The sequence below is a fragment of the Pyxicephalus adspersus genome, chromosome 1 (assembly GCF_032062135.1).
Source record: "Pyxicephalus adspersus chromosome 1, UCB_Pads_2.0, whole genome shotgun sequence".
NCBI classification, from domain to species: Eukaryota; Metazoa; Chordata; class Amphibia; order Anura; family Pyxicephalidae; genus Pyxicephalus; species Pyxicephalus adspersus.
This window is the reverse complement of record NC_092858.1, coordinates 142,848,850-142,863,742: the sequence shown is the minus strand read 5'-3', so window position 1 is coordinate 142,863,742 and position 14,893 is coordinate 142,848,850. Positions and strand designations below refer to the sequence as shown.

General features: G+C 36.7%; 1 protein-coding gene across 1 annotated transcript in view; it reads left to right on the top strand.

Moving 5' to 3' along the window:
* Positions 1-14,893, top strand: part of LYRM9 (LYR motif containing 9) — a 99,146-nt gene that overhangs the window by 56,874 nt on the left and 27,379 nt on the right. The window contains exons 3-4 of the mRNA XM_072416633.1: positions 12,697-12,836; positions 13,722-13,814. Of these exons, the coding sequence (XP_072272734.1) occupies positions 12,697-12,836; positions 13,722-13,814 (233 nt within the window). The remainder of the gene's footprint in view (positions 1-12,696; positions 12,837-13,721; positions 13,815-14,893) is intronic.

The following is a 14,893-nucleotide window of genomic DNA, read 5'->3' as shown; positions in this document are numbered from 1 at the left end:
AGGGGAATAATCTTTCAGAATCTTTTTTTTCTAGATTTTCCTCCTTTAAAATTGGGTGCGTCTTATATTCCGGAGCGTCTTATATGGCGAAAAATATGGTAACTTCCTCCCCTAATTTCCTTGATATCTTGATAAAAATGTAAAATACATTTCAGCTAAATAAAGACATTATGAAAGTGTAGCTGAGGGATAATTAAAATATGTGATGTGATGTTTTCTTTTAAAGAGAAAAAAAATCTAGAATCCAAATATTTCAGTGTGTGGGGTGCTGCTCTTTTAAATCAGTCCTACAATAAAAAGTTGGTAGATGCAGTCAGCGTGACAGAATCTCATCTTTCACAAACTGATTAATCATTTTTCATTTGGATTACAGCTTGCTTCGTTCCCTCCTCCTGTGACTGAGCTTCTAGGGTGTATATGCAGAGTCAGCCGCTGTCACCATAAATCAAACACCATCACTTATAGTCATCTATCTTGTCTTTAAATTGTATGCAAAGTTTATTTTATAATAGGAGGGAGGAGTAGAAGTTTCTTCTGATATGGGAAAATACTTAAGAACTTTGCCAAGTCTGATATAACACCTGGCAATAGTCCATGATGTTTTCAGCAACTTCTAATTAATGCATAAAAAAGACAGGAATGTCTTTAGGATTGGTATTCATCAGTAAATTTAGAACTGAACCTCCTCCTAAATGGATGTGCCTGGTTTAGGTGGAGTGAGAAGGTTTCGGTATCTTAAAGTTAGCAAAAGGAACAATGGTTACTATGAATAGGTGGTGATTATCAATAGAGATTTATACCACAGAGTGCATGTACTATGTACAGATCATAAATGGGTAACGTAGAAAAAGAGGTATTACAGGTGGGGAGTGGTGAAAAAAATGCACTTCATAGTGATAAAAAAGCCAGCTTTAAAAAAGTGAGCCCCATAGTGAGTCTCTTTTGCAAAATACATCCTATTTACAAATGTTTTAATTAAGAGCAAAGTTCTACTTTAGACCTTAACTTATTTATGTGTGGTTGATTGCAACCAACCCCCTTTCTTTTATTTGCTGCTGATTTTGTCATTCCAATTCAGACATCTGTACATATCCATCTAAGAGGTCAGTACCTCCCACAGGCATCAGGTAAAGAAAAGAAAATAGAGGCAGGGGTGATATCACCATTTTTAAAGATTTGTGAAACAAAAGTAAGGTTCTTCCCACTGGCCAGCAATGTAAGAGACATTCTTCCCTCTGACCATCATACTAATGTACTGTGCACTGTGGATATAGTATTTGTAGGAGGAGTTCACTAAGACTTGAATGTTATTTCAAGGGTTCACCCATATTAAAAGGCTGTGAATGGCTGGTATAAAGAATACAAAATCTCTGGGAAAGACAAGTACTTGGATTGTCACATGCAATATTTATCAAATGCAAGGGTGACACTTTTACCTACAATCTAACCCATATATGAGTGCCATTTAGCTCAGATGGTTATAAGACCTACATAAGTATCAGTATTTACTTCCCACTTTTATATTAAAAATTATTGTTTAGCAATCAAACAGTGAAATAGTTAATTAAGGCTCCACTATGCAAACTATTTTCAGAGGTTACAAAGTGCCAGCACTGCTGAAGACAAAAAGACAGGCGTGTGATTAAATTCCTCATCCTCTTTATTTATAATTATAATTTGTTTTAAAGCTAGAAAATACCAATGTCACAGTTAAATTTACTGTCTCGACAGGGGATGCATATCCATAGTTTTATTTAATTAATCTAAAAAAAAGCTTCCAACCATACCTAACAATTGTCAGTCTGTGCTGATCTTTCTCCTTCCCTACTGTCAGCATGAGAGATGGAATCCCAGTGCTGGGGGAAATTGGAGTGTAATAAATACATTCCACTTTATGTTTATGTCAGTGGCAAGACCCTAACAAGCTTTCTATCAGAATGCCAGTATGAAATGTATAAAAAAAATAAATGACCTGAGCCTAGCAGTAGGAATATGTTTGCTGCAGCCTGGCTGCCAGCTACTGGAATATTTCCTAACTAGTTGATGCAATGGGTTTAGATTACATCAGTCACCAAATATGTAACAATAGGAAGTTAGTTTTAAAACAGTCATCATCATTTCCCAAAAACTATATAAAGAGAACCTGTTAATAGAGATGATATGTGGCAGTACTAGGGGGGATGTAAAGAATTACATTTTTTTTATATTAGCATATGTTGGAGGTATGGAGACCCTGTCATCCTAGAAATTCTTTTGTTTTTTTTGCCATTTGCAAACCTAAAGGGAACTTTTTACTTCACTTTCTGTAAGAGCTGGATAGAAGGAGACAATTTCCTAATGAACACACACGGAAAAACACATTTTAGTGACTATATACAAGATATATATTACATGAATGTATCTTGTCGTCTTTAAGCCCTGATGAAGGAGGCAATGATTAGCTCCTGAAACAAGTTGTCTGTGTATGCAGTTCTCCTTTATTGTACAATTGAATAAATTTGTATCTGGACTGCAATATTACAGTGTAGGGCCTAAATTCTATATTCACTTTACTCACAACCCAAGATGATTGGGGGAACCCTTTTGGTGCTGCCAGCCCAGAGTCCAGATGCCATGGCCCTTATTTATAAAAGCTCTCCAACGCTGGTGAGGATACACTTTCAGGAGTGAAGCTGGGTGATCCAGCAAACCTGTAATGGATCTGGTCCAGAATTGAAAACATTTGCTCACAAAGAACCAATGACTGGAACTGAACGGAAATCCATTCCAGGTTTGTTGGATTACCCAACTTTACTGATGAAAGTGTATCCTCTCCAGCCTTGGAGAGCTTTAATAAATCAGGGCCCATGCTTCCAATCAATCTTTTCCCTGCAGATTTAGGAAATGTTTCAGGGAATCCAGTGTCCCTATCCCAAACTGGAAAATAGTTATTTCCATAGACATCTTAAAAGAGGTATCTTTCCAAGGAGCCTTCTTTTAGGATCTAGCTAAAGCAATATTCACACTTAATTATTGGCAAGTCACACTGTATTTGTTAAGATTGCTAGTTAATCACCATTAAGTTTAGCATTATAGTGCAGTTACTTTTAGAAAATGTCAAATATTACTGAATGTTAATTATCTTTCCATACTATCTCAAAATATCATAATAAACAGCATAGCAGGCATGCAGTCAGGCTATTAACCAGTAATAACTATGCCAGCTATCATTTATTAAAGTAAACACAGTTTATTAGTCATGTCAGTTCTACAACAGCTGACTAGAGCAAGGAGGATGTTGATTAACTTTTCTAGTCTAATGCTGTGGAGGCAAATAAATTAAAGTCAGCACTCTATCTCTATAATTTTGCATAGATCATTAATGCAATTAGTTACCTGTGGCTGGGTAACAACAGGGTGGTAATAAATTATTAATTTAAATGCATCATAATGATTGGGCACAAGGCTACGATGCTCTCGTCCCTACTGTCACATGGCCTGCTGCCATGGTTGTACAGCATGTCACTGAAATATTACCAGACCTGGAAAAACACAAGACTAATGAAAGCATTATAATTATTTAAGCATTCTCAGATAAATGTGCTTCACTGTGCGTGAAAGGTAAGGTAAAGGTAAAAGGTAACCCTCTGCGCCCATGTCCCCACTGTTTTCATTTTTACATTTTGATGCACTTTTTCCCCAAATAGGAGGGGGACCTTGCAATTTAACTGCAAGGTTATTATTAATATTAATAAACCATATTTATATAGTGCCAGCATATTAGGGAGCAATGTACATTAAATAAGGATCACCTTAAAGCAACATTATTGCTTCAAGACCATCATAAAGGGGGTCTCGGCCTCTCTTACAACTTCCTACTGAAAGTGTTAGTGATGGAATGGTGCAAAAGGGAAGGGGTAACAACATATATTTTACAATTCTAACCAATTTTTCATTATGATTTCCTATATTATAGCAGTTATTAGTGTGAATGGAGACAAGCCAGCAGGTTTAGCATAGTGAAAGATCTTTATTTTCTGCTGTCTATTGGGGGGCAATTTATAAAACAGTGAATTTTACATTCACCATGCATTCTCTTGTAGAGATTTATTAAGGTCCATTTTTTTTACCTAAAATCCAGCCATGGAGGTAATTATTTGTCCTCCAGGGAATTATTGGGGAATATCAGCTTCAATATTTTATAAATAGACCATATGAGCCTGATTTATTAAACCTCTTTAAGGCTGGAGAAGATATACTTTCATCAGTGAAGCTGAGTGATCCAGCAAATCAGGAATGGATCTGGTCCAGGATTGAAAACATTTGCTAACAAATAACAAATTACTTTTAAAAAAATCTATTCCAGGTTTGCTGTATCAGCCAGCTTCACTGATGAAAGTGTATCCTCTCCAGCCTTGGGGAATTTTAATAAATCAGGCCCTATGCATGATACATGTTATTGGACAAATTTCATTTACTTGTTTTATGGCAACAAAAACTTCAAAAAACATTATTTAATAAACAATGGGGGAAATACTAAAATAATAAAAACATTATGGTGAGAAGGATGAAAGACTGGGATTATAAAATTATTATTATTATAAAATTATTATTTATATTATTTAGCTTTTATTTTTTTAGCATTGGCAACCCCAAACACAGACTATAGATAGATAGTAGGAGCAAAAACCAAAATTTCAATTGTTCCTTTTTTTGCAAAGCGTTGATACACAAATGAATTAAATACCTTGAGAATAAAAGCCTTTAAATATTTACTGCAAATCTGTCAATTAACATAAACGTGTAATGTATTTATCTTTGATATTTAATCTCATGTTTCAGATTGAAAGCATATTCTACACTGAAATTAATTGTCAGTTTAGAATGGCTGTCATACTTTCTGCATGTAAAGCGAAAGTGCAGATACGTGACCTATGTATTATTTAAATGTCCTCAGACTGATAGATGACATTGTCAGTTACTGTCAGCGATGAGGAACTGAGTCATTAGCGTATGCTCTTCCTAAGTATTTCCTCGGGGGTTATCTGGTGCAGAGGCACTTAGCTGGAAATTCTTGGCATTACCAAAGGGAAGCAACATCTGGTGATAACAGTATTATATGCATCATTCTATGTAAAAAAAAAGCTAAATTAGTTATCTCTCTAGAAATAATCACATGTTGGCACCTCCACATGACATTCATCAATCTGCTCTGATTTGCATGCACAGTCTGGAACCTCAAGCTGCAACACTGTGCAGTTCAATAGCAGATTAAGCTACAGAACTGATTGATAGTGCAGGCTGATAATCGAATTGATCTTAGTATGAGGCCACTGTCACCAAGCACGCCTACTGCTAATGCAGAATTCATGTAACTATTAAATTAACTCAAGACTGCTGGCACTAAATATACATTGACGTAAAGCAGTGAGGATGTGAAATGTTTCAATCTCCGGATTTACATTCTTGTGTCATCCTGCATTATCTGTCTGCACTGCATGACAAGGCAATAATCTTTAATTGCACAATATTCTAACTGTTCTATATCATTTGTCTCAGAGATGTTCAGGGATGTCTAATATATTGTAGAGGATTATTCCAAGGTTCAGGTCTAAAATAATGAATGATGTTTGATTACACCATTAGTAATGTAGTAGTAAAAACACATATCATAACACGTGTCACATTCTAATGATCTTTATTGCAAACAATTGATTCAGAGAAATAGACAGTGAACATGACTTTCATTTTACAAATATTTTTCAGTGAATATTGTTGTTGTATTTTAAATGTTATAATATAGTTTCCTTAAAAAGTATACCTAGAGGTACTTGCACACATCTTCAGCAGCCCCTAAGTATTTTGATAGTCAAGCTTCAATTGACTTTTCTTTTTCATGCACATTTCTATGGTCCAGTAAATAAGGCAGGGATGTGTGAAAGGTGGGGAGGGGTAAGTGGCATAGCTAAAAACGTTCAAAGTTTTGTAAAATAAAATGAGGTAGCTCCTGGTTATAGTGGCAGGTCTCTGAGGCTGGTGCAGATATGTGCCTGGACTCTTAACACCAGCTTTTGACATTTGTCTTCTGGATGTGACAGAGTTGCTTTAGGATGTAGAGTGGACGCTTTCAGCAGCTTTTTTGTTACACCATGGGGCTCTCCAATATTGAAAACATTTTGCCAGCTATGTCTTCCTCTTACTTCCAGTCCTATTTGTCTCTCTAAGGCAGAGGTAGGCAAACTCTGGCCTTTAGGCCGGATATGACTTACCCAGTATTTTAGTCCGGCTTAACGCCCCCCTAGTTATTTATTGTTGGATCCGACCTAACTGAATTGTCGTGTTATCGCGAGTTCCCATGATATCGTCGATATCATTGAGTTCCCGCACAGTAACCCCAATTACTATGCCTAAAGAGCAAAAGCAACGAGCAGCTCCCAGTCTCCGGAAGGTTGACCTTGAATGTCGTGTCTTCAACCCCGAATTAACTGACATAATATTCTTCGTCCAATGCGACAACAAAGCTGTATTTAGTGTGCAACAACACCAACAGCACTTTCAAGCAGTCAAATCTCAAGGGGCATCTCGATGCCAAGCACGCGCACAGGTACAGTGACTACACCGCAGACGAGTGGAAGACTGAAGCTGCTCGCTTGCAGTCACGGTTGGAAAAAAACCTTTCCTTGGACTCCTTGTTTCTTCTGGCTGAGTGTGCCTTTTTGACCTTCTGAAATGGCCTAGTAGTCCAAAAAGTTTGCCGACCCCTGCTCTAGGGGCTAAAAGGGTCCCCCATGGGCCAAACACCCCTGGTAGATCTAACTAATGCTTTCAAAAAATCTGTTAGTATTATAGTTTTAGCATTGTTGTGGGAGCAGGTAATATCTGTAAAATGAATGCTTTGCAGTGGTCTTTTGTGCTGTCCACAGTGCTGATTCTCTGTTGTTAAAGCATCAGTGTTTTTTTTTTTTTTTTACATTTTTCAGTAAAGTATGTGCCATTTTACCTGTATACATCAAGCATATGCACCAAATATTTTAATATCTTGAGGGCTGACCACAACACAGATACCCCATACCTCCTGAGATGCTTTGAGTTTTTGCCTAAAATAAAATTAACTTTTTAAATCCAACAAGACTTTTTATTTTTCTAAAATGCATTAGGCAGCTGTCACATATTATAATGGTACTAGATAATGAACTTTTAACATTATGCCCTTTATTATTAGCATATACATTATATTATGTTATGTTACCTAATTTAATAGAGATAATTTAGGACACAACAACATTGGCGTAACAGGGCAAAGATGAGCTCACGTTTATAGCTAATTGTATGCCAGATGACATAGAATTATCTGAATAAAAGAAGAACTATTTATTAATTAGGTTAAACATAAAAAAGATGTTTTGTGTAAGAGAAATAAGGAATATGGATATTGTCCATCCTAAAAATTGCTTCATGCTGGCATCGTTCAGGCCCCTTTTACTACTAGCTTGCAAAAAAAATACCAAAAAAACAAAAACAAAAAAAAGCACCTGTCATGTAACTATGTTTAGGTATATTTAGGCAGGAAAATGATTTTCAACCAACCACAGACAAGAGGAAGCTTTACCCTAGTCTTATTCGCACAGTAGAGGACTACATTTTCATAAAACCCCAACCACCCTAAATACATAAGTGACATCACCAGAGCTTTCAGTCCAGATCTGTAAGTAATTGAATGATATGGCTCCTCAGAGTCCTGGTTGTCTGTTTTTGAGCCTAGGGGAAGTATGAGGCTTTTTTGCACCTACTGTGCAGATCTTCTTAAGAAGCTCTAAATATTTACAATGTTTCAGCTAATTGATTAATATATATGCACAAATATATCTGATGTTATTAGGTCAATTGTGATAATTCTGATGCTTTTGATGATTACATTACTTTATAACACACATTCATTTTAATTTTCAATCCTTTCAATGGGAAATGGGGGTATTAATCAACTATGAGCAAAACTGCTACTGTATTATATTTCCAATTTTAATTTTAATTCAATTGGTTTATATTTTAGTAAATAAATATATATACAGAATCACTCAAATAATTATAATAAAGATGCAAATCTTTCAATTTTCATACAGATTTGTATAACTGACTATGAAAATGCAAGAAGCTAAAATAATAGTAATTAAAATTTCATCTAAGACAATTTGGTGTAATGTTAGAACTAATGTACAAGAAATATCGATGACTGTTTACTACAATCCCCCCACTATAGCTGGAATGAAAGCCGGTGAAGCCAGGTAGTGTGTGTGCATATGTTTAAAAAAAACTACAGGTGTGAAGTGTGAAATCAATATAGGATATAGGAGAGGGAATGAATGAACACTGGGGACACCCAGAGCACAAATCCTTCTGTGTTATAGGATCCTACAGTTTACAAATAAGGCAGTGGCTCCATCTGCAGGCATCCACATTTTTAAAACAAAGAATAGATACATATGGATTAAACAGAAGCAAAAAAAAAAAGTTATTTTAAACGTTCCATGTGACATTCAAATAAAAATAGTTTTTCATAAGCAGTAGTTGTTTTCTGATGTAGCTTTGGATGCTGTAAATACAACATTCTTCGTAGATGTGAATGCCCTGACCTGACCTATATAGTTAGAAAATGGGGTGTAAAAAATTATCTACCTCATTGATCATGCATATATATATATATATATATATATATATATATATATTCATATACATAAATATATCGTGAGTTTTGAATATAATCATTTTAATTAGGGGTTTATGGGGAACTGAAAACTTGTTTTCAGAATTCCTCTGGGGCAGTGTTTCTCTACCAGGCTTCCTCCAGAGGTTGCTGGGGGTTCCATGAGCAATGAACAGTTTGTGACTCTCAGGTCAGTTCTGTACTTACACATCACCAGCAGATGAGATAGGGAATCGGTGTAAACCTGTACTGTACCCAACTGTTTTTGGAACTAGCTGATAACCAGGCGTTGCCCGGGTATTTTATTTATTGCAAATTTATATTATACAGGAAAAGGAATCAAATAAAGTTTTAGTGATTTTCTTGTCTACGGTGTTGGTTTATTATTTTGCCTTTGATTGCACCAATAAAGGAATTATTACAGGCCAGAAATTTGTAAGAGCCCAAAAAAATGTATGTAAAAATATAAGCAAAAGGCACACGGTCACTGAGCAATACATACACATACATACATGCAAATATACCTCTGACATATACCAAAACGCTGTACAAAGATCAGTGGTGCACTCACATGAGTCTGAGTCATATGTCCAGCAAGTTTGGTTTACATGTCTCAATGCGTTTCCTAGTGATGACATACACACATGCATCCAAATATAGCTCTGACATATAGCACAGCGCTGTACAAAGATGACAGGTGCATTCACATAAGTCTCAGTCATATGTATAGTAAGTTTAGTTGAAATGTCTTCATGCGTTTTCGAGTGAGGGTGGAACATACACACGTACATACATACACACATACATACATCCAGTTTTATTTATTGATAGATATATCACTTGACTTATTAGGGTGATGGCAAACAGAATTGTAATTTGCTGACTCTGGAATTTCTCTTTCATTTCAGTTTCATAGTGTTATCACTATAGTGACCTAAATTCTAAAACAAAAGCATTTAAAAAAAGATGAATACCTTGGCTTCCTTGCTTGTGAGCGGAACAACAAACATTTCACTCCTTCAGTTAAAGGGGAATAAATTTGAGCTTTGTACCGTGTCCTCCTCAGCTTTAATCGCAATAATCTGATCGCCCTCGGATCCAATATGGCTTCCCTGCTTGACAGAGGGTTTCACTTCGGTGATCTCGGTGTCCCCAGCTTCATGGACATCTTTGGAAGTCTCCATATACTAATCAGCATCAGACATGTTAAAGAGTCAAATAAATCGCCTCCTCCACAACTGTCTTGAGCTCCATATTAAAGGAATTGAGCAATTGTAGATGCATGATTTTATTCTTTTTTATTATTTATTTACTCTTTAACATGTATAATGCTGAGCAGCGGTTTATGGAGAATTTCGCTTCATTGTGCATAAGAAAAAAAAACATTTCAGTATGCCTTAAAAGTGCTGCACATGGAACAAGAGTACATTCTCCTAACAAACGAAATGTGCAAATAAGAGAGACAAAATAATAAATGTTATGAGCTGTATATTTGGCTTCTAATATGAACTCTTAGATTGTAAGCTCTTCTAGGCAGGGTCCTCTCATCCGCATGTGTCACTGTCATTTGCAACCCCTATTTAATGTACTGTGCTGTGTAATATGTTGGCGCTATATAAATACTGTTCATTAATAAACATAATAATAATAATAATTTGAAGGAATGAGTTAGAAATAAAGAAGATGCAGTAACATCAGTCCGCCACCAGGGTGCGCTTTTATCCTGCAGACACACAGATAGCACGCTGCATATTACAAGCTCGTGCCTGCAGACAGCAGGAAGTGTAAAGTGCTCGTCATTGGCACCGGGAAACCCAACACCTGGACTGCGAGCATTACAAACAAGGTCGGTGCAGGGCAATGTGCCGGGCAGGTCGGTGCAGGGCAATGTGCCGGGCAGGTCGGTGCAGGCAGCACGGTATCAGTAGCATCACCTGCCATTACGGCAGAACGTGACCTCTGTGGTTGTGGTCACCTGACCTTAGCACGCATGTCCACGTGACTCTGTACACACATAGCAGCGAGATTCCTGGGTAAAAGTTGCAAGTTTTGTGTGAATCTAGTTACAGCAGAATTGACTTACTCCATTATTATTTTCTTAAAGTGCAAGCATGTGAAAAACTTTAAGAAGAGTTAGCTCTAAACCTTAGGGAAGAAAAAGGTGATGTTTGTCTTATTCCTCATTCCCCCAGCCTCTGATACTTACCTCCACTGTTGGGTGAATCTTCAACACATAGAATACAGAATGGTGTTAGAAGGCTGTGGCTGGTCAGGCAGGGAAAGGAGGAGGTTGCAGTGGATTAAGTTATTGGGGTAAATTTCACTTCCTGTATCAGAGACGCCACAGTAACCACGAATTCCCCTGGTAGTTGTAACCATTGGATAATTTCCTTCATCTCTTTGGAGACGGCTCTAAAAAATGTTATGTTTTTACTTGTGTGGTGACACTTCCCCCAATACAAATAAATAGGGGTGAATCTGGAAGTATTAAAAACTTTACCCAAAAAGCAAAATGTCACCAGAAAGTTGAATTTTGGCAAAAGAACCATGTAGGTGCAAAAAAAAAAAAAAAAATCCTTGCTCCTAATGGCTTATTATTCCCTCACACATGCTCCATGCAATGTAGAACCCAGTGCCATACATAGACCATGACATAGGGGATGAAGGTGACACCGGCACATGTGTTGGACCTGGAGGCCACTCTGGAGCCAATAGTAAAGATGGGAACTTTGGGGATTGCTGTGTGTGGAGTCCTGAGTCTCTCATCGCTGAAAGGTGCCTACAAAAAGGAAAGTTTGTACTTGCCAAAAATGGCACAAGTTCCCCCTAACTCAATTAAAATAAAGTTCCACACTATCCAAAAAAAAAGGGCTCTTTCTCACCAACCCTAGTGGCATATACAGAAAGTCCCTGGGTTACATATGAGATAGGGACTATAGGTTTGTTCTTAAGTTGAATTTGTATGTAAGTCGGAACTGGTACATTATTCTAAATGCATTTAGGACAGATGTTTGTCTCAACATATTATTAGGCAGCTTGGTGTCAGTTACTGTATAAAAATCATCACTGTGAGCTAATCACAAACAAAGCAAAAAAAAAATCTTTATGGAGCCTAGACATTCATTACCTTTTGAAGCAAGCTGTGCTTTGATATGCAAAAAGAAACAACTGCAGAGTTTGACTTGGCCATTAAAAAGTTACAAGATGTTACAGATCAGATCAGCTCTAAGATCACCCACAACCTCAGCTGTGTTTAGCAAAGATTTCTTCTGCAAATCATGCAAACTGCCCCCATCCAAGCCTCCGTCTTGCACATGAGGGAGCAGGGAAGCGCCATTCGTATCTAAGAGTCCTTAACCCGGGGACTACCTGTACTTAGCTTTTCTTTGCTTCCCTGTCACATGGCACAATTGTTAGGACCAAGCTCAGGCTAGCAGCAGATTAACAAGCTAGGTAAATGTCAGATGTTTTTTTTACTGTCAAGTGGCACAGCATTAGACTAGTGTCAGCTAATAGTTGGGAGTGTTCCAATCGTTTGGCATCACCAATGAACACCTACCTGCCAAAGGGTTTGCTACCTCCTGTGTTCTATGTGATCGAATAGAAACAGCTTTCCCCTTGCAACCACCACTCTCATGTGTTCAGTCTGTATTGATGTCCATTGGATGTTGTCTGTAATGTCTGCCTGACCTGCAGCGGACTGAACACCAAAGGTAACACCTGGTTGATCATTATAAAAGCAATTTGTTGTATGATTGATGCTAATGTAAACCTATGAAGAGTAACAGCATTGTGTAATTTGCAATACAATATGTAGCTTGCACAGAATTGAACACTTTCTCATCAACACCATCCACCAGTGCTGTCACATGCCAGAAAGTGAGGGAATAGAGGCCATTTCTGCATTATTTCTATTATAAACAGGCAAACTAACAACTTGTTAGGCAAAAGTAATGACTTGTGGCTTATATAGCTTTTATATTCACTTGTGGCATATTTATATTTTTATTACATAGGAGGTCAACATAAAATGGTGCCATTAGCTGGTGCAGAACTGGTGAAGAAACCATTACAGCTTTATCGGTACCTTCTTCGTTGTTGCAAGCAGCTTCCAAAGGAGAATCTCCAGCAATATTACAAGCATGCAGTAAGGCAGGTATGTTTTATTGTGCGAAAGCTTTAAAATACAGTATATACCTATACTGTATGTAGTTTTGCTGTCAGTGGTAATAATTAAGTTTTGGTAACTTGCTTGCTGACTCTGTATGCTGTGGTATTCATCAATTATTCATCTTGTAATTTTTTTTTTAATGTATGGAAATACAAATTTCATGCTGTCTGTATAGATATAATTCAGTGGGTGGCTGGTAAAAGCTGGTATTTTTATTAGGTTAAAGGGTAAATTTTAAAGGTTAAATATGGTCATCCTTTCTTGATGGAAAAAAACAGATGACAACTTATAGAAGTGTGTGGCTTAAGGGCAGGGGGGATTGAAAGCTGTAAGGCTGGCCTATTGCAAATGGGCAGCATGGCACACTCATGACTAACCCACATCACTTTGTACAGCGCCCATTTAGCTAGACTTACTTTTCTAGCCTTAGAACCCTTAAATGATACCAATCTATGCTGGTCACCATCATATTATATCCACACTTTCCCTGCATTTTATTGTAATTCTTGAAATGAAGGCTATTGTGTGAAGCCTACAGCATACTATGGAGTGCATTCTGCTTTACAAATGTAGGGCGATACTGCTGCTTGAGAAATTGACTGTTTTGTGCTTTTTTGTAATTTCTCTACAACTTTCAAAGAATTCCAAAAACATTTTATAGCTTAACCAGCAAAAAAACATTCTTAAACTATTTCTTTCTCTTCATTTAAAACTAACATTGGACAATATGAATGATTATGAATATCCAAGTGAGTGCTTATAATGATTTGTGTTGAATCTATCAGGCTTTTCAATATTTTTTTTAAATCACCTGTAATAACCTAGAAGAAATGTTGGCTACACTGATTTATCTAATATTCTTTCCAACAGAGTTTTCAGGTACACGCTGATGAGGATGATCCAGACCGGATACAGCAGATCATTAAAAGAGCCATTGAAGATGCTGACTGGGTGATGAATAAGGTATGTGGAAGAAACCAAATCTTGTCAGATTGGTCAAGAAATCTGAACAAATTCAAAATTTAGTTTTTTTAGAAGGTGTTTAGAAGATGAAAGAGGGTCCGAATGAATCATGTATGAGGAAGCAGGCAGAAAGTTTAGATGTTAACTTTTTCATTCTCCTGGTGTATCCTATACATCTAGAAGAGGGATAGATATAATGTATAGAATTTTTAATTATGAGTTATATAAAGAGCACAATATAAATATTGTGGATTGTTCAGCAATGGCAGACTATAGTAAAACAATAAAAGGAATTTCAACTTTGCTGTCCTTAAGCTCTGAAGATTCCCATGGGAATACCTCTGCTCCAGTTAGAATTATTGTGAATTGAAATATTTCAGACTTAAAAACATTTTTTTACTGGGGAGCACGAGAGGTCTCTTTATAGGCAGTATATTTTACAGGAAATAATAAAGAGACTTTACATGCACATTTGATTCCAAATTCTGATCCAATGTTAGATTTGACTCAAATCAGAAGTGTCCAAACACCACGTGTCATTATTTATGTGTTTAGATATTGTATTTGAAAGCAAACATTTAATTAGGATGCATCAGTCACTAATGGACTGTCATTGCATTAGTTATTGCACCTTTGCACTATTGTATTTAATGTATGTAGGAATTCAGTCAATGAAATCTTTTAATTTTAAATCGGCAGCTCCTATTAAAACATTACATAGTGACCCTACAGTGAACGTTCATGTTCTACTTGCTTTTATGAGCCTGATTAAAGTGCTCCAAGGCTGGAAAAGATACACATTTATCAGTAAAGCTGGATGATCCAGCAAAGCTGGAATTGATTTCTTAAATGTAATTTGCTTTTTGCTAGCAAATGTTTTCAATCCTGGACCAGACCCATTCCAGGTTTGTTGGATCATCCAAGTTCACTGATAAAAGTGTATCTTCTCAAGCATTGAAAAGCTTTAATAAATCAGGCCCTATGAGTGACTGTGTCCCTGTTTACCAATTTTTTTGTCACCCTGTAACATAAGTTTACAGGGGAGTCACTGTTTAGGCAGGCATTGTCCACGGTCACTA